General features: G+C 46.9%; 1 protein-coding gene across 2 annotated transcripts; it reads left to right on the forward strand.

Annotated features, from left to right (window-relative positions):
- The first annotated feature begins 3,734 nt into the window (after positions 1-3,734).
- On the forward strand, positions 3,735-26,805 carry CAPN14 (calpain 14). Of its 2 annotated transcripts, XM_041754037.1 has the most exons (21): positions 3,735-3,959; positions 5,275-5,344; positions 6,157-6,275; positions 6,412-6,548; positions 7,073-7,247; positions 7,826-7,888; positions 10,084-10,169; positions 11,377-11,451; positions 12,528-12,691; positions 13,612-13,775; positions 14,276-14,284; positions 15,658-15,863; positions 16,805-16,841; positions 17,333-17,389; positions 18,694-18,751; positions 21,389-21,453; positions 22,551-22,619; positions 23,253-23,331; positions 23,941-24,057; positions 24,412-24,467; positions 26,779-26,805. In XM_041754037.1, the coding sequence occupies exons 1-21, from the start codon at positions 3,735-3,737 to the stop codon at positions 26,803-26,805; spliced, it is 2,058 nt and encodes a 685-aa protein (XP_041609971.1). The 2 variants fall into 2 exon arrangements, with proteins under 2 accessions (XP_041609971.1, XP_041609972.1); XM_041754038.1 differs by lacking the exons at positions 3,735-3,959; positions 5,275-5,344; positions 6,412-6,548 and having other exon boundaries at positions 6,253-6,275.
- Positions 26,806-27,501: the final 696 nt, after the last annotated feature.

Raw genomic sequence — 27,501 nt, forward strand, 5'->3', positions numbered from 1 at the left:
GGTAGAGACGACAGTTAGTCTTGTTCCTTTGTTCCAGCTGTCGAAAGCCTGGAATTGATCATGTTTCCCATCCAATGCTTTTTATCATGCAGACCGACCATTGTGCAAGAAGCCTAGGTTTCTTTTCCAATTTCACCTCTGACAGCTTGGTGGGAGTGGCAGGATGCCAGAGTTCTCTGCAAATTAATCATCCCCTAGGAGGATTCTACAGGTCCGTAGCACCTGTGAATGAGAATGTGGTTCTTATTTGTTTTGTTTCCTTTCCAGATCCCCAAAACTACCTTTATGTGTGTGTGTTTAGTATAGGTACAGTGTCTGACACATAGTAAGTGCTTAGGACACATGTGAAATAACCGAATATCCGGGCAGGGACTCAAGGCATGGAACACTCAGGTGTCTTACTTGGTAATGTCCCTCAGTGTTCATCAGCAATTTAGAACCAAAAGGCTTCATCTGGATTATGAGCACCAGGGACACCCCTCACCATCATAGAGCTCCACCTTGCATTTAATGTCTATAGAGAAGGCAAGCAGAGCCAATGTAGGAAAGGGAAATGGAGGTTCTATTTGCTGAGTAAATAGATGCTCAGGCATGGGCAGTGTGCCTTTAGGCTGCACACTCGAATACCATGTGCCTCAGTCAGCTTTTCCCTCTTCATTTGCATGGTCTGATATTATGGGTCTGCTCCAACACCATTTACTTATAATAGTTAAAATTAATTTCCAACTACAACCAAGATGCCCCTGGCCCTTTGCAGAGTGCTGTGGCAATCTGAGAATGAGCCAACTTCAGCCACAGGTTGTAACTTATAGAAGACACATAAGAACTGCCAACTCCCCACATCTGGGTCTAGATTCCCCTTAAGGGGCCTTAGGAATATTGTTTAAAGACAAGATATTTATGTGTTTGGCCTCATTCTGAAATTTGGAGGGTGAAAGCATCTTGTGATGGGCATTTTGTCCTCTGAACCCCAACAAGGCACCAAAACTTGTCATGAGATGCAGTGTTTTCAGGCATGGAGAGCAATCTGAGTGTGACCCAGCCCTTGGGAGGGAGGGCACGGGAGGGCCTGGGTGTGGTTCTGAAGCCAAAGGACCTACTGTTACTTATCACAGCACAAGCTGTGAAGGATTGCTGTTCAGGTTTGAAGGGACAAAAAAGTAGGACTTAGCCTCTTTGTGGCCTTGTGTTTGTGATAGTCCATATCAGGAAGAGACTCAGGGGAAAACACAAAGCCCCAGTAACAGCATTTGGATTCCTGTAACCCAGATTAGGAGGGTGCCAGGTCTTCCCCCAGGAAGTATGCATGCATTTGTGACAAATAAGAACAGCCAGAAATCGGACTGCCCTAACCTCCGAGAGAGGTAAGGGTGTGAGGCAAACAGCATTCCATCAGTGTTAATCCTGTGGGGGATAAAAACAGGTATTAGGCAGAGGAGGTTTCTGTGTGTGAATCAGTCAGAGCAAAGCCCACAACGGGATCCAAGAACAAGACCATTTCATGAACTGATCACTAGCAGTACATGATGGGCTAAGTATAAAACTAAGGGTAAGTGTTTAGAAATGTTTATAGTAATTGATCAAATAATTTTATTTCTGTTGAGTCAGAAAAAATTTTTTTAAAGGAAGGCTTATATTTTATATATCTTTTTAAAATTTCATTTTTGTATTGATTTATTTTCATTAAACTCTATGACAAGCTGAAAATAAAAAATATAGGTGTTTCACTAGTGATAATTTGAGGAGCACCAGTTAGGAGGCAGTAAGGTCTCCTATGTGGTAGACAGTGACAGTCTGGATGAGGGGAACTCTATGAAGACCAGACACACAGGGAGATTTCTTGGTGGAGGAGATAAAGTTGGACTTTGGAGGATAGACAAGATCTTGACAAGTGAAGAGACCCCTCAGATCGCTCCTACAGATGGAGGGAGTACTCCTACTTGGCATAGACTTGTCTGTAGGCTGCTTTTAGTGCATATACTTTCTGTCCCAAGTACTATACCGGTGCAAATGGAGGCTGTTGGCGTTGAGTGCCAAGCACTGTTATGAGAGTGAGAGCCCTGGGTTCAAGAGAGGGCTCTGATGAAATTTCCCTGTGTAGCACTGGGAAAATCACTTGATCCCCCATGAAGCTAGAAAAACCATGAGGGCTGGTACTGTCTCTGATGAATGGTGCTTAGCTCAAGCCTGGCCAATGACCAATTCCCAATAAAATTTTTGGTGAGTCAATGGATAAATGGGTTTTGGTTTTAACACTTGAAAAATGAGAGAGGATAGATAAGATTGGTGGTTTTCAAACCATAAAATGAGAAATCTTGCAAAGATGCACTGTGGTCCAACCTGCAAATTTAAGCCTGTACACTTGGTTTTCTGTAGGATTTCACTTGAAGAAGGAACTCCACCGCTAAAATAATTTTGGGGAAACACTGGATATGATGACTCACTACTGCACAAAAGCAGATGTAGGAGATATAAAAATATGCTAAAATTTTGGGTTTGGTGGAGTCCACTTGGCCAGCAGAGCTCTTAATGTGAAGCTTGTTGACAAGCTTCAAAGAAGGATCAATTGATCTCTCACGAGTGTATGTAAAATTTTACAGGCTATTGAGTATCACTTGAGAATGCTATGATTGCATGCAACAGAAACACATAACACTGGCTAACATGGAGAGCACTGCAGAGTCTGGTCATTACCAAAGCTTAAGTAAGCAGATGGTTTATTCTTCTCATGTAATAAGTCTAGAGGCAGGCCACCAAGGCTGGACCATTTGTTCAAGGAAGTCATAAAGATCCAGACTCCTTCTAGCATATGGCTTTTTCCTAGTGGTCCCTCTCAAGGTGTTACTTCTACTTTCCAGGAATGGGAATGGGAGGAAGTCAAAAGTAGTACCAACTAGGAAATTTGGGAAAGTCACAGCTTTTCTAAGAGCCCTACCTGGGAGACTGCCACCTTCATCTCACTGGCCTGCTGTATATTGGTGGCCAACCTGTCCTGCAAGTAGCTCTGGGAAATCAAGAGTTTAAAACTAGAATCCTATTAATAAGGCAAAGGAAGGAATGGGTAGATCCAGGCAACTGTCAGTATTCACCATAATATGTATGTGATTTTTTTTTTTTTTTACATTACCAAAAATGTCTTTAAGGTAGGAGTTAATTTGAAGAATATGTAGAAGGAGGAAAGCAAGAGACATGGTTTTGCAAGGAAGACAGAGGAGGACATTAGAGCAGGAGGAAGGACATGTATGAGCTTGGGGGTGACAGCAGGTGGGCCCTGCCAGGCAGGATAGAAGGGGCAGCTGAGGCTCCTTCCTTGTCTGACACAGGGACCCTCAAGCCCTATGACCTGAGCTTCAACTTCCTGTTGCTCTCCTCCCTGCCCCACCCCCAAGCAGCAATGTCCCTGTGACATTGGTATCGTCAGAGCCCCAGGTCCCAGCCCTGAGCCTGGAGAGATCCCTCCTTTTCCTCAGGTCTGGGCTGGGGGAGCCCAGAGCCCCCACCGGAACAAGTGCTCAAAGACCTTCACTCCCTAGGATGAGAATCAGACCAGGTGCTGTAGTCTACCTCACCTCTCTATCCTCCTCCTCCTCCTCCTCCTCCTCCTCCTCCTCCTCCTCCTCTCCAGGGGAATGGCATGCTGTCAACAGGCAGTGAGTAAACTGAACATGGGTTCTCCATTCCAGGCAACAGAGACCAACCAGGAAGACCCCTGGGGTCTGTATCTACACTCAGCCATGTCTCTGTGGCTACCTTTCCGAGCCAGATGGAAGCTGGGGCGGAAGAACTCATTGGGGGGCTCCTCACAGCTCCCCAGGCAGGACTACAATGCCCTGAGGGAAGTGTGCCTGATGGAAGGCCGCCTCTTTGAAGATGACAGCTTCCCAGCCAGCCTGCACTCTGTGGGCAGTGGGCCTCTATTGCGGAAGCTGCCGCCAGACCTGCAGTGGAAGAGGCCTCCGGTAAGGGAAGAGGGTGCTTAGACTCATGTGGACCATTCCAGGCTACAGTATAAATTCCCCTTCCCTTCCCTTCCCACCCTTTCTCCTCCCTCTGTCTTTCTGTCTCCCTCTCATCAAGGTTGGGAGAGTGCAAGAGGAGATAGGTAAATTTTATGATGTGAGACACTGAGGCATGACTCAGTGAATATGAAAGTGGTGTATCCAGAGTCTCTTGTGTAGGGTTTATCCCATCTGAACAAGCGTTTGGGAATTTTGCCTCCCCCTAATGGGTGGAGGTTTTTAACAAGAATAGGAACTCAGGGTATACATTTTCCCCTTTGCCCCTGGGATGGAAGGAAGGGGTAGCAGGCACATGCCCAGAGAAGAGCAAAGGAGGCGGTTCACTAGACTCATGTGGACCATTCCAGGCTACAGTATAAATTCCCCTTCCCTTCCCTTCCCACCCTTTCTCCTCCCTCTGTCTTTCTGTCTCCCTCTCATCAAGGTTGGGAGAGTGCAAGAGGAGATAGGTAAATTTTATGATGTGAGACACTGAGGCATGACTCAGTGAATATGAAAGTGGTGTATCCAGAGTCTCTTGTGTAGGGTTTATCCCATCTGAACAAGCGTTTGGGAATTTTGCCTCCCCCTAATGGGTGGAGGTTTTTAACAAGAATAGGAACTCAGGGTATACATTTTCCCCTTTGCCCCTGGGATGGAAGGAAGGGGTAGCAGGCACATGCCCAGAGAAGAGCAAAGGAGGCGGTTCACTAGACTCATGTGGACCATTCCAGGCTACAGTATAAATTCCCCTTCCCTTCCCTTCCCTTCCCTTCCCTTCCCTTCCCTTCCCTTCCCTTCCCTTCCCTTCCCTTCCCTTCCCACCCTTTCTCCTCCCTCTGTCTTTCTGTCTCCCTCTCATCAAGGTTGGGAGAGTGCAAGAGGAGATAGGTAAATTTTATGATGTGAGACACTGAGGCATGACTCAGTGAATATGAAAGTGGTGTATCCAGAGTCTCTTGTGTAGGGTTTATCCCATCTAAGAGGCATACTTCCATTTTAACAGAAACTCTAAGGAGAGGCATTTTGGACACAAGTGTTATACCTCAGTATCCACACAGAGTCCTCCAGGACTCCGGCTGACATGGGCTGCCAGAAGCAATGGGAAATGAGACGGGCTGAATCCGTACGCCAGACTCTCTGGGATAGCCCCAATTTCACATATATCCTAAATCTATGTCCCCATAAGTGTGATCTTGGGGTATGGGAAACCATGGTCACTGTAGCTCAAGGAGCTTCTTCTTGGTTAGAAGGACAGTTCTATCTATCCCCACAGGAGCTGCACAGCAATCCCCAGTTCTATTCTCCTAATGCCAAAAGGCTGGACCTGTGCCAGGGAGTGGTAGGTAAGTCTGTACAGCCCTTGGAGACACAGGCCTGGCAGCTTCAAGCCAGGCCCAGCCAAGGCAGAGTGGGGTTGTAAAGGGGGGAATTGAGAGATCCCAGTGGGAGAGATGGCCACCCTGAGCTCCACCTTGAAGTGCTGTGTCTTTTGCCAGGAAAATAATAACAACTGGTCTTCTGGGGATGCATGGGAATGCCAAAGCTTGCCCTGGGATAATTCTCATTACCAGTTTACAGGTCTAAGTTGTCTTGGGAGGATGTGCTCATTCTGCTCTAGTCCCCACGATGAGTCCTTTTTGGCACAGAATTCACTAGATGCCCAGGTAGAGTTCAAGCAATTCTATCCTCATCCCCAACTTTCTTTTCAGGGGAATAGAAAAACCCTTGGCCACAAGGGAAGGCACAAATGTAGTGATACCTGTTTCACAGACATGGAAATAGAGCCCAGAAGTATTGAGGCTTTCCCAGAAGAACATAAACCAGTTACAGAGGCAGGACTTTAGAAGATTTGGGTTGTGTTTGTTCCTGAGGATGTGGCATTCAGGAAGCTAAAAGGTGGTCCAGGAATGTGGCTCAATTCTTGGTGGCAAGTTGAGATTCCAGCCAATGCTCCTGCCCACCTTCTGCTTACTCACTGTCTTTTTTCCCCCAGTATATCTTTCCCTTCTACTAAACTAGGCTACAAGCCCAGAGAGGGAAGCAATTGGGACGAGGCATAATAAGTCTTCAATAGATCCCTGCAGACACTTGTAGAATGTGCCTGGATGTGCAGTAAGTAAGTGTCCACGCAGACACTATGTGCTCTCTGGCTTAGGTGACTGCTGGTTCTTGGCTGCTTTGCAAGCTCTGACTTTGCACCAGGACATCCTGAGCCGGGTCGTTCCCCTGAATCAGAATTTCACTGAGAAGTATGCTGGCATTTTCCAGTTCTGGGTGAGTAACCTCCTGGTGCCCATGCCTGGAGGAAGCCAAAGGAAAGAGGGTTCTTAGAAGAGTGATGTTTTTACCTCCTGGGCTGACCATCTTCCATGGCAATCTTCACTCACCAGTGGGTACCTTCTCCTTCCAGTTCTGGCACTTTGGGAAGTGGGTTCCTGTGGTGATAGATGACCGACTTCCTGTGAATGCAGCTGGCCAGCTGGTCTTTGTCTCTTCTATCTACAAGAATTTGTTCTGGGGAGCTCTTCTGGAAAAGGCCTATGCTAAGTAAGACAAATCTTTTTGTCTTTTCCATTCCATTCCATTCTGTGCCCTCCCGTCCTCTCCCTTCCCCTCCCTCCCTTCCCTTCCCTTCCCTTCCCTTCCCTTCCCTTCCCTTCCCTTCCCTTCCCTTCCCTTCCCACCCTTTCTCCTCCCTCTGTCTTTCTGTCTCCCTCTCATCAAGGTTGGGAGAGTGCAAGAGGAGATAGGTAAATTTTATGATGTGAGACACTGAGGCATGACTCAGTGAATATGGAAGTGGTGTATCCAGAGTCTCTTGTGTAGGGTTTATCCCATCTGAACAAGCGTTTGGGAATTTTGCCTCCCCCTAATGGGTGGAGGTTTTTAACAAGAATAGGAACTCAGGGTATACATTTTCCCCTTTGCCCCTGGGATGGAAGGAAGGGGTAGCAGGCACATGCCCAGAGAAGAGCAAAGGAGGCGGTTCACTAGACTCATGTGGACCATTCCAGGCTACAGTATAAATTCCCCTTCCCTTCTACTACCATGTTTACTCCTTCCCTGGGCAGACTCTCTGGCTCCTATGAAGACTTGCACCGTGGACAGGTGTCTGAAGCACTTGTGGACTTCACTGGAGGAGTGACCATGACCATCATTCCAGCAGAAGCCTCTGGCAACCTCTGGGACATCCTAACCCGAGCTACCTGCAACAGAACCCTCATTGGCTGCCAGACCCACTCAGGGGTGCGGCTGGACACACTAGCAGCATGTCCTCTCTTGCTTCTATCCCCTTCGCCCACCAGTCCCAGGACCCCCATCCAGCTCTTGCTTTTAGAGTCCTCATGTTCAAACAAGAGCAGCCAAGTTGAGCCCTCGGGGCGGGCGAAGCTGCAGTAGAATGCAGATGGTATGCGGACACAGGTGCTAACAGTGCCTAAGCGTCAATCAGGTGCAAAGTGCTCTACTAGCACAGCTGGTCTTTAGTGCCTGATTTAGTAACGACCAAGCACGGGAGCTAGATAGAGTAGGGAGCCCTGGATTGAGTGCTGCCTCTGTGAGCGACCACCATGGCACCCTGTGTGATGGTTTAGCTGCTCTGAGGCTGTCCTCTGTACAATGGGACAGGAATCACTGCAGAATGGCCCCCTGACGTAGAGGCTCCAGCGAGACTACGGGTGCTGAAGAGCCTTGGCCACTGGGAGGACACAGCGTGGGTCTGTCCCAGCCCTCTGCATGTTGCTCCAGCCACACAGGTCCCCATGACCCCCAAAGCAGCCGTAGGCAGCAGCAGGCTGAGAGGAGCTCTCTTGTCTCCACAGAAGGAGAGGGTGCTGGAGAACGGGCTGGTGGGCGGCCATGCCTACACCCTCACAGGAATCAGAAAGGTGGGTGGAACCAGCCTCTCTGTTTCCCTTTGGGCTCCCCCCTCTCTCCCTGGGCTTCTCACCTAGGCTTCAGTGAGCATTATTATCTGTTCCCAGTCTAGGGGGCACGTTCGTGGAGGGTTTTACGATCTTTGGTTTTACCACCAAAGCAGGTGGTGGGTTCCCTGAACGTGTGCACCTGTGTTCTGGAGATATGGGGGGGGGTACCCTCCCAGCCCCCCTTGCCTGAGAGCAGCCCTGCCAATCAGCCATCCAGCCCTGCTGGGCCTCACAGCCCTCTCCTAGAGACCCCCTTTGCTCTGGGCTGCCACTGATGACCTGCATGTCTGGGGCTTCCTGCCCCAATTCCCGCTTCTTTCTCTTCTCACACACTCCTTTTCATCAGCCTCCCAGGTTCCTTCCATGGCTATTCACCTTCCGAGCTGTGCTAAGCATGGAGGGAAAGATGTCAGACAGGGACCCTGCCTACACAGAGGTCACAGTCAGGAATGGAGACAAACCATGCGTAAAAATGGTACGGAAGCAAAGTAGAAAGTGGAGGGAAGAAAGAGTACATGAAAGGCTTTAGGGGCTCGGAGGTAGGAGAGAAGACATTTGACTGGTTGGGTTGGGGAAAGTCAGGAAAGACTTTGTAGAGGAGGTGGCATTGAGCTGGCCCTGGAAAGGTCAGGAGATTTATCTAAGGGAGAGGGGTGCTTCTGGGGAAGAGGGCTGCAGGAAAAGCATTCGGGTGAGAAATCGGCAGGTTCCCTCTTAAAGAGCCTTCGATGTCCCCGCATCCTCCAAATCCCTTTTATTCTTTCAAATTTCTTGAACTCAGCTCCTGCCTATCATCTTCTTCCTCCTGGATCTGCACTGGTCATGTCTGTGTGTGTGCCAAGAACTTTTCATCCATCCTCTTATTTCGTAACAAACCTTCAATTTTGTTAATCTTTAGAGTGATATGTTTAGGTCTGTATTTTGTTTTATATTTATTTAACACAGCAAAATTTAGCATTGACGATGTCCTAAGCAGGGTTCCAACTGCTTCACGACTGGTAACCCAATCCTCACAACAGCCCTGTGAGGGGGTATATTAGGGTCCTAGGGCTGCCATAACAAATTACTACAAATTGGGGGACTTGAGACCATGTAAATGTATTCTTTCACAGTTCTGGGGGCCAGAAGTCTGAAATCAAGACTTTGCAGGCTCTAAAGAGGATCCTTCCTGGCCTCTTCTAGCTTACGGTGGCTCCCTGCATTCCTTAGCTTGGGAAACGGAGCTCCAATTTCTTCCTCCATCTCTGCATGGCCTCTTCCTCTGTGTCTTCCCCTCTTCCTTTCCCTTCTCTTGTCACTGGATTTAAGACCCACTCTAATCCAGGGTTATTTCTTTTCTTCTTTTTAAACATTTTATTTATTTATTTATTTGAGAGAGAAAGAGCATAAGTGGGGAGGGGGGCGGCAGAGGGAGAGGGAGAAGCAGGCTCCTCACTGAGCAGCAAGCTGGACTCCAGGCTCAATTCCAGGACCCTGAGATCATGACCTGAGCTGAAGGCAGATGCTTAACCAACTGAGCCACCCAGGTGCCCCTCCAGGATGATTGCATCTCAAGTTCCTTAATTTTATTTTATCTGCAAAGACCCTTTTAATAAATAGGATTACACTGGGGTGCCTGGATGGTGCCGTCAGTTAAATGTCTGATGCTTGGTTTTAACTCAGGTCATGATCCAGGTCCTGGGATCATGCCCCGAGAAGAGCTCTGCACTCAGCAGGGAATCTGCTTGTATTTCTCTCTTACTCTCCCTCTGCCCCTCCCTACTGTGCTCTCGCTCTCTCTCTCTCTCTCTCTCTCTCACTGGAATAAATCTTTTTTTTTTTTGGAATAAATCTTTAAAAATAAATAAATAGATAATATCACACTGACAGATTTTGGGTAGATCTATCTTTCGGGGGCCACCATTCAATGCATTATAGCAGATGTGGCTATAAGCCTTGCATTACAGATGAGGAAAAAGACCCAGACAGGTAAAGAACTTGCTCTAGATCTCAGAAGCTCATAAAAGACAAAGCCACTTTCTCTTCTCCCCATGCTCAGGGCCTTTGGTCTTCCACTTCAAGGTCTCATCTGGCAGGGAAGGATCTCACCCAGATATCTGCAACATTTGCATTTGGCACTCAGCCCAGACACCTAAATTGCTTCTCGTTTTGTGCAGGTGACCTGCAAACATGGACCAGAATATCTAGTCAAGCTGCGGAACCCCTGGGGCAAAGTGGAATGGAAAGGAGACTGGAGTGACAGGTGAACATGGGAGACGGGCTGGCAGGGGTGAGGATGGGGCAGGGCAAGCCTGCAAAGGAGGCTGCCATCTGCACACAAATTCAAAAGTGTTCTTTGGTCTCCAGCTGAATTGGGAGAGCATTCGGATTGTGAAGGTCAATCACTCACATTTATGAGACGCTTAATGACATATAGATGGTTTTCTCATTCATTATAATAATTGAGCTAATGTTTATTGAGAGCTTGCCAGCACTGTGCTAAGCACTTTGAATTTTTTTCCTGCCCTTATTTATTTAAAACTAAAAATTACCTTGACTTTAAATGTGCTGCGATGTCCCTTGTGTGCAGTCTGGCATATTTCCTTCAAGCACTTTGAATATTTATTATCTCCAATCCTCTGAACAGTGTTCTTATAAGGTGGGGAGTTTCATCCCCATTTTACTGATGTAAAAACTGATTCTTAGTAAATGAATTACTTAAGGTCTTTGGAGTCTAATCCAATGTTCTTTCCCAGGCACAGTTTTGTGTGCTTTTGGTCTCATTGAGTCAGAGGTAGACAGATCTGGATTGGCCCCATCCTTCTGGCTCCGTCTTGTGACCCCTGGGCATTCTGTCCAGATCAGAATGTGATTCCCGTGTCACCCTCCGGGGACTTAGTTTCAGGCTGGAGTCTGAGCGACATTAGGGCTCACCTCATTTTTTTCCCCCACTCTTAGGGTCATAACCCTGTGCTATCTACTGTCAAACGTCTGAAAACAGTGGTCTTTAAAAACATATTTTGTCCCATTTTTAGTTATTTATGGTGGAGAAGTGATGTAGGAAAGCCTTACTCCTTCATGGTCAAACATAGAAGTTCAAAATGATGAACTCTGAAAATACGTAGTACTGATGTAGGTTCAAATGTGCTCAGACATTTCATAACCTTGTGACTTTGGGAAAGTAACTTAATCTCTTTTAACTTCTATTTCCCAATCTCTAAAACGGCAATAGAAATTCCTACCTTGTAAACTTGTTGTTAGCCTTACATGAGATAAAGTATGTGAGGGGCCTGGCCCAGAGCTTGGGTTAATGTGATATGTTATTTTTAGAAGACAGGATGTGAGATTATTAGTCTGCCAAGCAGCATGAAGATGAGATAAATAATATACTATCGAGCATTTACTGGAGTATATCTCCCAAGTCTTCCATGATCCTCATTCCCTACAGAAGTACCCTTTTCTGTTTTCAGCTCAAGTACATGGGAGCTACTGAGCCCCAAGGAGAAGATTCTATTGCTGAGAAAAAGTGATGATGGAGAATTCTGGTATTTGACTTGAGGACTCGGGACAAATGCCCTGGTTTACATTTGGACACCTAGACTACAAATATTTACTGGCCACACGTATGTCAGGCACCTCTTGTGCAGAGATCAAGAAGACCTGATAGGGGCTCACAGCCCCTGCAAACAGTCACAGTCTCTATGATGAGAGTAGTGACAGCTGGCATGGTGCTCAGTGGACACTCAAAGCAAAAGCCAGGGTGGCCACCTCCTTCTCTATGACTTCTGTTCTGTCTCTTGTATCACCCAGTACACTCAATCCCAAGGTTTTGTCTTTCCTGTCCTACAAAGGAGATGAGGAAAGAATGTGCTATAAACTACAAGCTACCTAAGAGCATCATGGCATGACTCCCACCCCCCCAAAGTCACTTATCCCCTTTTATGAAAAGCCCAAAGATGCACTGAGCTGATGCTGTTTCTGGGTCTTACGCAAGCCCCATCTGCTCCCCTTTCCCTTCACTTTTTGCTCTTACTATTAACTTCCACCCTTGTTCCCATGGGCCTCCCTTCCCCCATTTTGTACTCTTTCTAGACTACTGTGACCCCTTTCTCCTTGGAAGTGGTCACTGAACTCAAGAGCCCTGAAAATACTATTAATTTCCACTTTACAGATAAGCAAACTGAGCATCAGCCAGTTCAGATAGCATGCCTTGGGTCACAAAGTTAGTGAGTAGGGGACTAAGATTTTTATCAATTAACAGTTGAGAACTGACTTACGCAATTATTATTGAACATTTATATCTCAATTGGCTACCTATGAACGTCTCAGTTCAGCTTTATCACTGCGATCAGCGAAACAAGAACATTTCCCCCCCCCCACTCACATGTTGCAGGAGCTTCCAGCTATAGGCTGGGGCTGGAGGGTGGTTTCTTGATGGCTCACCTCTCCCGCTGCACTCTCACACTGACCTAGCCAGCTCTGCTCTTCTATGTCCAAGGCCAGCTCAGCTGCACAGAAGGGCGAGGTCATGGGGGTGGGGCTGCTAGGGCTGCTTGGTTCCAGCTCCTGCTTTGGTCCTGATGAGTAGACATCATACTGTTATCCCATTTCCTCTCCACAGGATGACACTGAAGGACTTTCAAGCACATTTCATGCTTCTGGTCATCTGTAAGCTGACCCCAGGCCTGCTGAGTCAGGAGGTGGGCCAGAAGTGGGCATGTACCACGCGGGAGGGGAAATGGAAGAAGGGAAGCACAGCTGGTGGCCAGATGAAGTTGCCCCGAGGTAAGCATGTGCACAGGAGCTGGGGCTCTTGGGGTTTCAGTGGCAGGTTTGCCAGGCAAGGGTGAAGATGCAGGCAGAGCCACTGTGGAGAGTGGTGGGGCCTGCGCCCTGCCCAGGCCATCTGGCTGAGGCTTCAGGGACTTTGCTGACTTAGCTGCACGCTCTGGCCCTGGATTGTGTCCTACTCAGCGCCGAGAGGCCACTGGCACCCATGGATCATAGAAGGGTGGGTTCAATCTTTGGTTTTAGGACAAAGCCATCTCTTTGCTGAAATAACCACCCCTTTAAGGCAGGATCAAAATAGTAATTTTATCATATGTATCAGGCCCTCCTTCCCTGTAGGTTGGTGATGAAACAAAATCAAGGATTCCCAGCTCACCAGTTACAGGAGACAAACATGTCTGAATTCTCAAAGGAGAGAGATTTGGTCACTGTGTCCCTTTCTCCACAAAGGAGATGCTGAGCCATCTCTTTGGAAGGAAAGATCCATGGGGTATGATCCCAGTGGGCCAGGTGCCCTGGGCTCTGGCTTCTCCCTCTTGCAACAGAGGTCTCCCCAAAGGCTGAAGCTGCCCTTATGCTAAGGCTTGGTCTCTGTTCAAATGCAAATCTGCCTGGGATCATAGACCTGTTCTCCTCAGATAGTTAATATAGTCACTTCCTCAGGCAGTCAATGTTTATGGGGCACAAAGTCTATGAGAGGAACTGTGCTACGCAAAGAGGCTATAGTCATGAGAATAACTCTTGGTCTGTGTGTCTATAGAGCTTAGAGCTTGGGGTAGAAGAGGTGGGGTGGGAGGGGGATACAGGGAGGCTGAAGACCCCACTCTGTGCAGATGGACCTCTGGGTGGGAATCCCTGGGCAGGTGCAATGCTAGGGGAGGCAGGGGCCTGGCTCACCTTACTGTGCTCTGCTCCAGACACATTCTGGAAGAACCCGCAGTTTCTGCTGTCTGTCTGGAACCCTCAGGAGAGCACGAGGTTCCTGATGTCCTGCAACGTGCTGGTGTCCCTGCTCCAGAAGCCCAGGCATAGGCATCGCAACTGCAAGCCTCACCTTGCCATCGGCTTCTACCTCTTTCGAGTAAGTGGGCCTCTATGGCCCATGGCCTCATAGGGCATCTCCTAGGCCTGGTCATCCTTCCTTCCTGTTCCCTGTCTTCTTCACCATCTGCCTCTGTCTATACATGGACCTGGGTGCAGACCATGGCTCTGTCTCTTAGGAATATGCGATCTAGAGCATGTTACCTGTTAACACTTGAGCATCAGCTTCTTCTGTAAAGTGGGGACACTGATATTTATGCAAAGGGTAGATTAGAAAAACATTGTGTACCAATGCTTCTCTTTGTGCCTGGCACACAGTTTGTACAATCAATACCTGTGTTCTTTCCCTCTCCCAAAAAGTCAAGGTTGCCTTCCCTCACCCTTTTCCAGAATTCCTGATGATGGATGAAAATGTCACTGACTAGAACAGCAAGTCTTATGGGAGAGAAGGGGGCCCCTGGGTGGGCCTCTGTTAGTTTGTGCTTCTGGAAGAGTTGCCTTCCCTGCCCAATGATGCTTCTTTTTTTTTCTGTTTTTCAGTTGAGCAAAGTAAGTGTCACACTTGAGCAGCTGGCCCTGGTTTGGAGTGATGTCAGCTTGACCGTAGCAGCCTTATGTAAGGGGCTGTGGGGACATCTGGCAACAGTGCTGAAGTGATGAGCACCTGCCATTCTTTTTACCTAAGGACCTTGAGAAATCCATCTGCCTCTACAGGGAGGTCTCTGAGCCTGGTGTAGAACCAATACATTCTAGAATTGATTAAATCCCTGTATAAATACCTAGTGGTGATATTGAAGACCATCACAGTATAGGTAGAACAGTAAATCATCATCTTGCCTGAGACGTGAAGCCCATAATAAGACAGATTTGTAGCATATGAGATATGAGGAGACCATGCAGCCCGCCTCCTTGGGGACAAGGGACAAAGACTGGGAAAATGGGACAGAAACAAGCAGAGGACAAGAACAAGTGTGGATCTCATGTGCAGTGGCAGCCTAGAGGGAGCACTTGAGAAGCTTAGAGATAACTCAGCCTCTGCAAGGTGGCAGCTATTACTTTGTTTCCCATCATAAACAAGAGCGGAAAACTTCATTTTCTCAGATTAGACTGAATGGAGTAAAAGGTTTTCTGTAAAAGAAACCATTTCTGCATTGGGTATCTTGGGTCAGTTTTGTTGGTTTTTTTTCCTCTTGTAGAAACACTGAGGGTTCCTAAAGTAGCCTATAAATTTTTTAAGTTATTTATATAATGCATGTTTCTAAATAGAATTTGGGTCAGCCCACAGTAAAATTGTAAACAGAACAAAGCTATAAGTCAGTTAAAAATATAAAAGGCAAGAAAAAAGTCACATTTGGATAAGGTAAGCAGTTGAGTCTACCAGGAACACTAAACGTAGGACAGCTAATATGGCTAATTATAAAATTTAGTTCTGAGATTCCTAGTAGCCAGGGCAAAGATGGCAACAAGATGGTTCTCTAGGTCTCACTGTCTGATAAAAGAAAGCATGCGTCGTCAGAAGATACATGTTGTTTCCTTAGTCTTGAGTGGAGCCTATGATATAAATATTTTTATGTGAATGAGTAATGTCTTTGTTATCTGTACATAAACTGGAGTGAAGATCCAGTACATGGTCCTCCTCTCCCTCCACAATCCTTGAGGGAGAGCAAAGAGGAGAGGCAGCAAGAAGGAAAGAGAGGGGAATAAAGGAGGGAGAAAGAAGAGAGACAAAGAAAATAAAAGAGAGAGAGAGAATATGAGATAAAACAAAAAATACATGCCCAGGCAATGTCAGAGCCAGAGCCTGATTCAGATCTTCTGAGATTTTTGTCCAGTTCCCTTTCCCTTCACTGAGATGATGTAGGATGCCCAATTTATCTGTATGTAGCTATTTTAACTAGGGCTCTTCCGTCCTCCACCCACAGTACTATGGTGACCAGAAGAGACTGCCTCCTGAGTTCTTCTGGAAGAATGCCCCCATAAGTTGGCCTGAAGCATTTCTCACAGAGAAAGAAGTGAGTCGGGAGCTGCATCTGGAGCCAGGGACGTACCTCATTGTGCCCTGCACCTCTGAGGCTGGCCAGGAGTCAGAGTTTGTCCTGAGAGTCTTCTCCAGGAAGCACATCCTTCAGTAAGGGCACGGGATTCCCCTGGAGGTTGGGGTCCACTCGGGCCAGGGGGGTAGGGAGGAGGAGGTGGAAATGGCAGAGGATGGGGTCTCTGTGGCCAACACAGGAGAGGGGTAAGGAGAGCGGGGAGCTCCTGCATGGAGAGCATCCTTCCCCTTTCCCTCCACACTCTATTAAGAAATAACCTGCTAGGCATTCAAGAGAAAAAGCTAGAACAAGCCTTGCCCCTACCCTCCAGAAGCTTGAGGCTTAGAAAGGACAGGGATGTATGAGCAGTGGTTTATGCTACACTGTGTCGAGTGCAAGCATTTATCTAGGGTTAGCAGAACAAGGAGGAGCATCTGAGCCAACCTCTCATGGTCCTGGGGGGAACAGGGGTGGCTTTGAGGAGGTGTTCACTTCTAGGAGATGCATAGGGGTTGTTCACATGAGGGGAGGCTGTCATCAATGAGCAGGCTCAGATGCCATAACTGTGTGTGAGGGAATCAAGAGACACATGTCCCAGCCCAACTTCTTCTGCCTATAATTGTTTTGACACAACAGCCCTTCGACGCTTAGAATCCAGTTCTCTTTCTTATTTCATGGTTTGGCTCCAGGTGGTTTGACTCGACCTCAAGCCTCACTGCCTGTCAGTGCTGAGTCATATATATGAGTAGGAGTAGTTCGGTGTGGGTGGGGATGGTAAACCGTGGGCCCGGCACAGGGCTCAGTGTGAGCAAAGGCATCAAGATGGGCAACAGCACCGGGACATGTGGGGGATCCACTTGTGCTGGGCCATGTGGCTGGATTGTCAACTCCAAGGAGAAGTAGGGGGGAAGGTGTGAGAGCTGGGCAAGCCCACATGGCACATCAGCTAGGGAACTCGGAAGATACGTTCCCCAGGAAGGGAGAATTTTGGCCAAAATGCTCCCAAGAAGTAATCCTGCCTTTTGTTTTCCCTCAGTGAAATTGGCTGCCACACCAGTGCTGTCTTCTCTAAGGTACGTAGGCAGGTGGGAGTGCATGTGCTGGGACTGTTTCCAAAGCCTGGGTGGTGGGCTTCTCCCCTCACATTCACATGTTGGGGGAAGAAGTCCGCAGATCCTGAGGACCCCACTCTATGGCACCCATACTACGTTATCTACGTGCCCTAAGAGCCTGGTTTCTGCTCCTTTTGCACCAGGAAAACTGCCTTTCTGGGTCATGGAGGGCATGGAGGGTCCAGACTCTAGGTACATGAGTTATACATTGACTCGCTTCTGTTCCTTTCTACCTTAAAAGAAACACCTGTTTCTTTGTTTTCACTGTTTCACTGTTTTTGCTACTTCCCCAAAAGCAGTGAGAACTGGAGAAGCAAAGGATGTGTGAATGCCTTGGTAGAAAACTTAAGAGCATGCTCAAGGTCCAACTTACGGATTTCTGGGGCCTGTGTGCATGAGCGTCCAGTTATCCAGGTGAATGACAAAGTCTTGCCATGTGTCTGTTCCTCTAGGAAATAGTGGACCAAAATGCAGGGCAGGATGAATTCTTCACGAAACTCTTTGAGAAGGTAAGTTGGCCAGGTGTGGTGGCGAGCAGGGGGCAAAGCAGGAGCATAGAATCCCACGGGGGATGTGTTGGTCTCTGCCTGCCCTGGGTACAAAGTGTGACATGAGACTACTGTTCCCCAAACTGCCACTTTCTATTCAAGTCCTCAAGTTTTTAGACAAGTAAGTAGAAGTGGATCTTCTCCGGAAAACTCCTGCAAAATGAGTATCTGATCTTGGAAGTGACATTGATTAGTTGTAGGAGAAGCAGCTTTGATCTTTAATCCCTGAGAAAATGGACTATAGAGTTAGGAAGCAGTGTTGGCAGTGTCAAGAGCGTGGTAATGACGAGCCCTAGGGATCTCGGGGAGCCCAAGGAGAAAGACCCCTTGGGTGGTCTCCTAGAGAAGAGATAGGGCTGGTAAGAGGGCATTAGGGAGGAGGAGGGTCTGGGGCTACACACCTGTCCCCTTGAGGTCTTTCCTTGCGCTGACCCAGATCAGGAGGCCAGTGGCATGAGTGCAGGACTCTGGAAGCCACTCTGTCCCTAATCTGCAGGACGCTAAATCCACTGAGGAATAGGACAAGAAGTACGCTAGAAATCTGGGGTCTAACAGCTTAGTGATGTCATCAAAACTGGAAGAGCATGAGCTCCTTGTGTTAGTAACACTAGATTTAATTCACAACATGCCTGCCCTTCCCCCCACCCCCGATCTTCTCTCATATTCGCTCTTGGCATTTTGCCTACTGTAGCCAGAGAGGATAGTCAGAGTCTTACACGTGCTGTTCATAAAAAGTTTTTCTCCATACCAGGGGTTTCCAAACATTTTCTGTTATAGTCCTTTCATCAAATGGAATCTCACTGAGAATCACTCTAATACATATAAAACAGATTAAAATGATGTATTATGAACATGTAACTGTTTTATAAGCTCACACTGATGATACTGACATTTCATTTATTTTTTTTAAAGTTAAATGTTAATATAAAGGGTTGCTTCTGATAAACTCTAAAATTAAAATTTGGAGGCTTGGCTGAAGATAGCATATTATGAATAAAATTCAAACCAAATTGCTGAACTCCTAAAGCATCTTGATAAAACGCAATTTGAAAAACATCATTATTAGACTGCTTCCTACGAGTCTTGCCCCACTGGGGTTCTCTGGACTTGACACCCAGGGTTACGTACTCTGCCCAGAAGTAGCATAAGTAGCGTGCTGAGCAGGTATAGGAATGACTCCCTAGCCCTCTTCTCCCGCAGCCCCTCTGCATCTAATGAGCCTTTGGTAATGATAATTTTCTCCTGCCACTCTGCTCCCACGTCAGTATCCAGAAATAAATGCAATGCAGCTGCAGAAGATCCTGAACCACATGACCTGGTCAAGTGAGTATTTTAGAGTTATCTTATAGGACTCTGGGGACAGAGCTTTTTTGAACTCTGGGTCTGCTCTCTTTCCCTTGTGAATTGTTGCATGAGGGTCCCCTAAGGGGATGTGTATTGCACCAGGGTAGATCATGTGGTCTGAGGAAGTAGTAGAGAAATTTATACAGCTTGGGAAATAGGTGTTGTTTTTTGTTTTGTTTGTTTTTTTGTTTGTTTTGGTGTTTGTTTTTTGGGTTTTGTTTTATTTCCTTTGCTTTGCTTAGTTTGGGTGTGTAGAGATATAGGACTATGAAAATAAGGATTTCTAATGTTTTGCTAGTTTGAGAAGAATATCCAAGTACTTCTTTCTTGGCATATAAATTTCATGTGGAAGAATTGTACCCAGCCTGGCATATAAATGTATTTATATACAATATATGTATTGACTAGCCCACTAGGAGCTTTCTAATGAACTTGTATCTAAATTGACCAACCTACACAAATTTGAAAGAGGGGAGCACATCCCCTGAGAAGGCTACAAATGGCTAATGTGGATACCTTCATATTAAGCCTGAGATTAATTATTAGGAGAGCTCAAAGTCTGTGGAAAAAATTTTATATGTATATCTCAAGTGGGAAGAATATGATTTCTCCAAGGAGGAGAATGAATTTCAAAATGAAGAAAGTAAACCAAACGATTAGAGGGTCTTTGACACCTAAGATATGTGATTGCTTCTCCTTTGTGTGAAGCCAACACTTCAAACACAAACAAATTATAGTCCAGGGTACTGTATAACTCAGGGCTTGAAATAATTTCCAGATGGTTCCTCAAAGTCAAGTTCGGGTATCATAAAAGAGCCAAAAGGAGAGATTCTAGAAATTATGGAATCTAAGAATTCCCCCCACACCCTAGAAAATGAATTCAAGGGAAATCATCTAGAAGGGATAGCTAGAACACATTTACGGTTTGTAAACGGTTTTGATCACAAGTATGCAAAATGGCATTCCAAAGAATGTGTGGACAAATTGCTTTCATTTGGTCCAATGAGAGAATTTTTGGATTGACAGATCAGAGAACTACTGAGATTTTGGGCAAAATACTTGGTAAAGTATCTGATGGTAAATGATGGCATATGGGTTGGAAAGTAGTAATATGAGATGTATTCACAAGTCTGATTACCATTCCTAAGAGTTATATAAATATAAAACCAGAGGGATAATTCTATGTCATGGATGAGAATCTATCAGTATGATGAGAGGCCCTGGTCTCTCCCCTTGGTCCCCTTTACTTTCTCAGCTTTTATCAATGACTCAGAAGATATGGGAGGTAGACTTATCAGATCTGCAGATGGCACAAAGCTGGAAGGAATCATTAATAAAATAGATAGCAGAATTGAAATTCAGAACGCTCACAACAAGCTGTGCCCAAACCAAAAAGATGAAATAAAGTCAGAATGATAATTAAAAACTGCCATTTCATTGTTTTTTAAAAACTGATTGCGTAAGTTCCTTGCAGAAGAGATCTCATTTTTGTGGCAGTTTATGTGAAAGATATCTGGTTAATTTAGTTGACCTGGAGCTTAATACAAGCTCACAGTTTCAAGTTGCTACTAAATAAGCTAATCTAAATTCAGGCTATATTTAATGGAAACATTTAGATTTGTATTTTTGAAACTACTTTCCGAGAAGTATCAGACGTAGTATTAGGAAGTGTTCCATGAAATAAAAGGGGTTAGATTCTGTGGTCAATTGCACTCGGGAAATTCTGCATTAAACAAAAACAAAATTTCAATGTTGGCTCCTCAGTACCTACTATATGCTAAGATGCATGGTAAATGGAGAAAAGGTTCTATAAATATACAATATTTCAAGTATGTTTGAACTCAAAACACTTTCTCTACAGAACGTCATCATTGGAATGTAATTTGGGAAATACTGCTGGAAATTTGGGGAAGTCGCAGCCCCATCGTACTCAGCTTCATGAAACTGCATCTGAAGGAGTCCATTCTGGTCTTGGTACCACATTTAGAGAGAACATGGCAAAGCATAGGGCCTAGAAGGAGGCGAAGACTGTTTAGAAGCCACATTTAGAATGGAGGGGAGACGTTGAAGAGCAGACATATGCCTGTTTAGGCTTTTTGGAGGCAGAGCTAGGACTAGGACTAGGGACTGAAATTTTGCAAATTTTGCAATTAACATAAATTGCTCCTGACTGGAGCTATCCATCCATGTGAAAAAGCGAACACCCAAAACTGAGAGACCTTCCACCAAACATCTGAGGATAGGATCCTCCAATTCAGGTGGAACTTGAACAAATTGATCTCTTAGATCTCTTTCAGATTTGTAGTCCATGCCTCTGTGACATTCCTATGTCCTAGGAACACAGGGCCATGCATGCTCATCTGACCCCCGTAGAAGCAGAGGCAGGCTGTAACTGGGGGGACTCTGCAGGGTTTTACAGTGTTCCTTGAGTATAGGAACCACCACTGAGCCTTCTCTCTCTCCACTGCCCTCTTGTTCTTATTCTCTGCTACCCTCCATATATGATGGTCTTTAGAACCTACAGGTGGCCTAGACAGCACGGCCTTTTCCTATTCAAAAAAAGGCTATGCCATCCTAGGGCCAGCCCCCGATGCACACTCTGTCATCTCCCTGCAGGTCTGGGGAGTGCCCAACCTCGCTTCAGCCTGGATGCCTGCCAGGGAATCCTGGCCCTGCTGGACGTATCTTTTCAGGTTTGTGGCAGGATGCCCCTGCTGCTGGTGGAGAGCTTCAGTCTGAGCCAGGCTGCCTGGTTTGAGTCCCAACCCTAGTGCTTCCTAGTCGTGTGATCTCAGGCAAGTCAGGTAGTCTCATTGTGCCTTCGGGCCCTCGTGTGCAGCATGGAGATGCTATTAAAAGCTACTCTGGGGCAGCCCAGGTGGCTCAGCGGTTTAGCGCTGCCTTTGGCCCAGGGCGTGATCCTGGAGACCTGGGATCGAGTCCCACGTCGGGCTCCCTGCATGGAGCCTGCTTCTCCCTCTGCCTGTGTCTCTGCCTCTGTGTGTGTGTGTGTGTGTGTGTGTCTCATGAATAAATAAATAAAATCTTTAAAAAATAAAAATAGAAGCTACTCTGTAGTATCTGTGTGAGAATACAAATAGGGTAACGCGTGCAAAGTGCTTAGTGCTGTCATCGAAGAAGTCTTCAATATTAGCTATGAATAGCAAGAATCTTATTTGCTGACAGTGAGGATGAGGCGGCTGTGGGATGGTGGTTGGGGGCAATTCTCTGGGTAACAAGAAGCTGCTACAGGAGGCTCAGGGTTCCGAGGTTTCCATTTGGTGATGGGGCAGTGGCTGTTCCCATCTACGGATCAGGAGATCAGAGTTCAGGGAGTTCAGTGGCATGCTACAGACTATGCTTTCCTGGCTCTCAGTCTTGTGAGGTTTCTAGCAAACCTTCTGCCTTTCTAAGTGGATGATTTTATCACAGTTTAATTATGCATCTAGAGAGGCACAAAGAATGGATAGTTGGGGGGTGCGGGTTGCAAATATAAAAGCAGTCTTTGCAGAAACGTTGCAGAGGACAGTGTGGGGTAGTGGTCAGGTGTGCAGGCATTGGAGGAATTCCCAACCTTATTACTGGCAGGATGAATTTCAGCAGAATCATACCAGCCCCATTTTATCATCCATTACAGGGGGTGGGGGGGGGGAGTAAATACCTACCTCACCTATGAGGTAAAAATGAAGTAACGTAAGTAAAGCACGTGACTTGGTACTAGACCCAACTAGTATGGGAATGCAACTCCCCAGTGGCTTTGACCTTAACACTCTATCAGCTTAATGCGTCCGGTACCGTGAGCATCCAGGAGTTCAGGGACCTGTGGAAGCAGCTTATGCTCTGTCAGGTAAGAACAAGCCTTACCCACACCTCCTAGGGCAGGAGCAGAGATGGTAGTTCTGTGAAGCTGCATTAGGTACCACTCCCCTTTCAGCCCTGTGTACCCCGGTGTTCACCCAGTCTGCTCTACCCTCCTTCAGTGGGCCCCCCTACTCTCTCTCTCTCTCTCTCTCCTAAACTCAGAGCGCCCATTGCAACAGTTTCCTGAATTTCTAAAATGCACGTCCGATCACACTGCTTCCTTACTGAAAGCTTCTTGAGACTCCCCATGGTCTTCAGATAAAGTCTAAACTTCGCATGGCACTGAAAGTCCTGCATCAATTGGCTTCTTCCTATTTTTCCAGTTATTACTCATTACTATCCCCCTTGTCTCCTGGGTCTGAAAGTTGGAAGCCCTTCAAGGTTTGGAGAATGTGCCTAAGTCAAGAACATTTAGCTATACCCAGACTGTCCATCCGCATGATAAAAAACTACTCCATTCCTCGGGATCCCAGCCCCCCTGCCTGTTCTTGACCTGGGCAGCAGGCCCTGCTGGTGGAGTCTCATGCTAGCCACTGGTCTGCTGCAGCATGGATGTTGGAGCATGGTGGGCTCTCAGGCAGTGCTTGGAAATTGAGCCTTTGGTGTGGGCTCTTCACAGGAGGTTTTCCACAAGCACGACCATAACCAGTCGGGGTATCTGAACAGGACCCAGTTGCAGGCTGCCATGAGGGATGCAGGTAGGTGCAGGCTGAGCAAGTGCCTCAGGGCACACGCTCACCAGGGTGGGAGGGGAGGCGGTGTGCGACTTCTGAAGTAATCCTAATGCTCAAAGTTGCTTTGGAGTCCAGAGGCCCGAAGATGTGGATCTGCAAATAATGGAAACATTTATTATCCCTATCACTATGGTCACAGCTAACATTAATGAGCGTTGGGGCATCCACGCTCTCATTTAATCATCCATGCCATGTGATAATCCCGACTTTACAGAGGAAGAAGTCAAAGCTCAGGGAGGTTAGGTAACTTGTCTGGAGCTTGAACCTGGGACTATCAGGCCCCAAAGCCGATGTTCTTGACCACTCTTGGGCAGACTACCTCCTGCCTTGAAGGCCAGAATCCCACTTGATAAAAAGATCCTCATCCTGGTGGCCCAAGGGGGCAGGAATGGGAAGTCAAGATGGAGATAAAGTTAATGGACTAAACAATTAAACAATTAATAATGAACCACACAAAAGAAAACCTCAATGTTCTCAGGATTCAGGTCCTGGAATGGGAGGGACAATTGAAGGGGCCTCAGATGGGGGGGCATGAGGTCCCCAGCACCAATGGCGAGTCTGTGCTTGATACAGGAATCATGCTCAGTGATGACGTCTGCCAGCTGATGCTGATCCGCTACGGTGGCCCCAACCTCCAGATAGACTTTGTCAGCTTCGTCCACTTGATGCTGCGTGCAGAGAACATGGAGGGTGAGCTGGTGGGAAGAAGTAAGGGCCAAGACTTCCTCTGCACTCCTCGTGGATTGCCCACCCATCCCCACTTCAAGCAGGAGGGAGGACAGCTGCCAGCGCAGAAACACCAGGCCAGGAGCTATGAGGTCCCCTGGCTCTGTGTCTGAGAAACCTGCATTGCCCCAAACTCATGTATGCCACAGCTGTCCCAAAGGCAAAGGTCTGAGGCAGCTCATTTACCCTTGTAGGTGTGCCACATGTGGCTGCACATAGGCTGAAACTGAGTTCCCAGGTGAGGGGACAGATGGGAGGAACTAGTTCGTAATATCTCCACCCACATTAACTGTGTTCCTTTCTCCTGTGTTTTCACAGATGCCTTCCAGAACTTAACCCAAGATGGCAAAGGTATATACCTTCAGAAGCCAGAGGTAAGCCTTTCTCCTTGGGGTGGACTCACATCATCTTAGGCAGAGGTGGTCATAGCAGGTCAGGCTCTTGTGAAGGAGCAGGGTTCTGGGGTTTTCATTCTACTGAGTTGGGGATGTAGTCCTGCATTCATTGCACCCATCTATTCATTCATGCACTCTTTACTGAGCACGCACTCTGTGCTGGGCACATGTGCAAGGGGCCTAGACGCCGACTCAGTGGACCCAATGACTGTGAGTGGAATAATGCCATGGGACAAGTCCATCCAACTTCATCACTCACTGAGTTCCCCAGTTACATGTCTGGGAGTCAGAGGGCCTCAGCTGGCTGGTTTGTGATTGGTGGGTGAACAGGGGGGCTTTGCTGGAGTACTTTCATTGAAAGCTCTGGTCAGGCTGGTCTCGCTGCCTTGGAACAATGACAGACATGCAGGGGAGCGAGCTTATACATGCAGGGTCTCCGAGATCAGGCACATTGTGTCCTAGAACTCATTCTGTTGTCTAAAGCAAGTCACATGGCTGAGCCCACTTCCAACACTTGGGGAAATAACCTTGTCTTCTGTCATGAGAGGCACATCAAAGTCACTTGCAGAGGGCATGGTCACAGAGAGGGTGAAGAACCCAGGCCAGCAACGAACTCCAGCACAGATGGTAATAGTGGAGCATTTCACAGAGGCCTTTCTGGAGGAGGTGACATCAAAGTTGAAAGCTTGAGGATCAAAGGGAGCCAGAGAGGCAGAGTGGAGAATAGGAAAGGCTCAGGCTAGAGGGAACAGTATGTGTGGTCCTGGCTAGAGTAGAAAGGATGAAAAAACTGGCTTACATGGAGTCTGAAAAGATCAGGATCAGATCTATCTCAGGAGCTGGCTTAGCCTTTCCCTTATGGGCCGGGATTCTGAGCTTGTCTGGGTAGCCTCTTAAACTTCGTACGGTGCTTTGCATGTAGTAGGAGCCTGACAAATGTTTGTTGAGTGAATGAGGTGATGTGCTGACAAGACAAATCCGTGCCTGACACTGATGGCCTTCCCTGATCATTCAAACCACATGGGTTTACTAAGCACCTACTATGTGTCAGATATGGCACTAGGTAGTGCTTACTTCAAAGACATTAGAGTTTGGAGTTAAATCATCTGCTATTTCTTTGTAAAAACACATCCTCTCTTTGGGCTATTTTAGAAGGGCCTCATAACAGGTAAGGTTTCTTCCTTGATCTCAAATGTCCATTTTATGTACTATCTTTCCAAGATACTGGGACCCTCAGCATGTGTCTCACCTCAATCACAGTCATATTTGAATGTAAAGGTGGGATTCAGCTGGAGGGGCAATTGTTAGAATCTTCTGATTCCACCTCCATTTCAAATCCCCAAGCTTCTGTCCTGATCAGGCTCAGAGCTGGGAGAGCAGGACAACATAAACATGCAATTGAAACAAGGCAGCCCACAGTCTGAGCAGACTCCAGCAGTGCAATGTGCCATCATGGGACGAGAACTGGACTGAGACCCAGGTTGAAGCCACAGCACTGCTTGTAACTAGCTGTAGGACCCTAGGCAAATCAACTTCAATATGTCTGGGCCTCAGTGTCCCCACATGTGAGTGAGCTGGGAGCTAGGTGGTCATTAAGATCCTCTTCAGTTCTGATCATCTCTGGCTCCACGAGAAGGAGATCCTCAGGGCCATCCAAGGAGGTCTATAGGGAGTGACAGCCAACTTGTTGGAATTTCATGCTGGTTTTCTCTGACACCATTGGTAACTCCACCATTGTCATCTTCATCACCATCATCACCATCAGCAGCATTATGATATAATTAGCCTGGGGAGTGTTTCCTCTAGAGGTCTCCTCTATGTGAGTCGGGGTGGGGGGGATTGTTCATCACACCCACATAAAGCTGTCAGACAAATAGGCCCATAAATGTAAACATGTAGAATATGCTTTAATGGATTTCTGCTACCCAGTTGGTCCACACACCTGCACACCACTGTCATGAGCGTGCCAAATTGAATTCATGGCAGAAAATTGCACTGAGAATTGAATATAGAACCAGCCTGTATCTTGGGTATCATCATTCACCGGCACCATTAGGAGTCAATGTTGATTATATTTCAGGTTGATTTATACTTACTACCAGATGGTGTGGTCCCTCTGGCTAAACCATCCATTACTGTTCTGTCTCCATGGCTTCCCAAGAATGAGGGGGAGGAGGTCCCAAGTCCTATGTCAGGCTCCCAGGTCTGGTGACTGAAAAATAAAGCACCCTTAGCTGAATGTCAGAAGTGGGCCTGAACTGACCATAATTTGCTTCCCCATTATGTCCAGTGGCTGATGATGACTCTGTACTCCTGAGAAGGAGCCCTGTCTGCTTTCAATGAAGACTCTGCATATGCCTCAAAGGTAGCTTTTGGCTGAGACCAATCCACACTCAACCCAGTTACTGTTCTTCAGGACCACATCTCCGGTCATCATCTTCTCCGCTGGGAAGATTACTTTTCTGAAGATATCCCTTTGGATAGGGAGTGTGCAAATAGGGAAAGGAGTTAGCAAAGATTGTCTTGGACTTGTAAAGACCAACTGTCATTCTCAGGCTGCAACCTTTCCACAAGCAGATATGTTACCTGATGTGGCCTAAGCAATCTGACTCCAGAGTTGGTGCCACAACCTTCAACAATATCGCTTCCATGGCTGTCCAATTTAAATGACCTTAGCCAAATGTTATCCCATTTAGGGTAACAGTCTAGGTTTCAAGATCTGAAGAGGGACTAATATGTCCTTAAACAACTGAACCAGCATCTAGAAATTGGTGTAGGCATAGGCTAAATTTCAACTGTGTGGAGGTGGAGTGGGGCTACACTGAACTTTCAAGAACACAGAAAATGAGAGGATAGGCAGAGTTTAGGTGGGTTGAGCTGACTCTGGCATTTGAGATCACTGGATGGTTTTCTGCTACAATATCTCCAGATGGTCGAAATTGGGGCAGGAACCAATGGATTTAACACCTGATTTCTCCAAGAGCTCCTGCATGTAACAGGGACCCATTTGTTT

This window comes from Vulpes lagopus, chromosome 5 (genome assembly GCF_018345385.1).
Source record: "Vulpes lagopus strain Blue_001 chromosome 5, ASM1834538v1, whole genome shotgun sequence".
Lineage (NCBI taxonomy): Eukaryota > Metazoa > Chordata > Mammalia > Carnivora > Canidae > Vulpes > Vulpes lagopus.

Excerpts from the sequence above, each read along its gene's own strand:
- CAPN14 (XM_041754037.1), top strand. The coding sequence starts at position 3,735 with ATGTCTCTGTGGCTACCTTTCCGAGCCAGATGGAAGCTGGGGCGGAAG. Across the intron at positions 7,889-10,083 it reads CCCTCACAGGAATCAGAAAG|GTGACCTGCAAACATGGACC; the intron begins GTGGGTGGAACC and ends CGTTTTGTGCAG. Across the intron at positions 22,620-23,252 it reads AGCAGCTTATGCTCTGTCAG|GAGGTTTTCCACAAGCACGA; the intron begins GTAAGAACAAGC and ends GGCTCTTCACAG.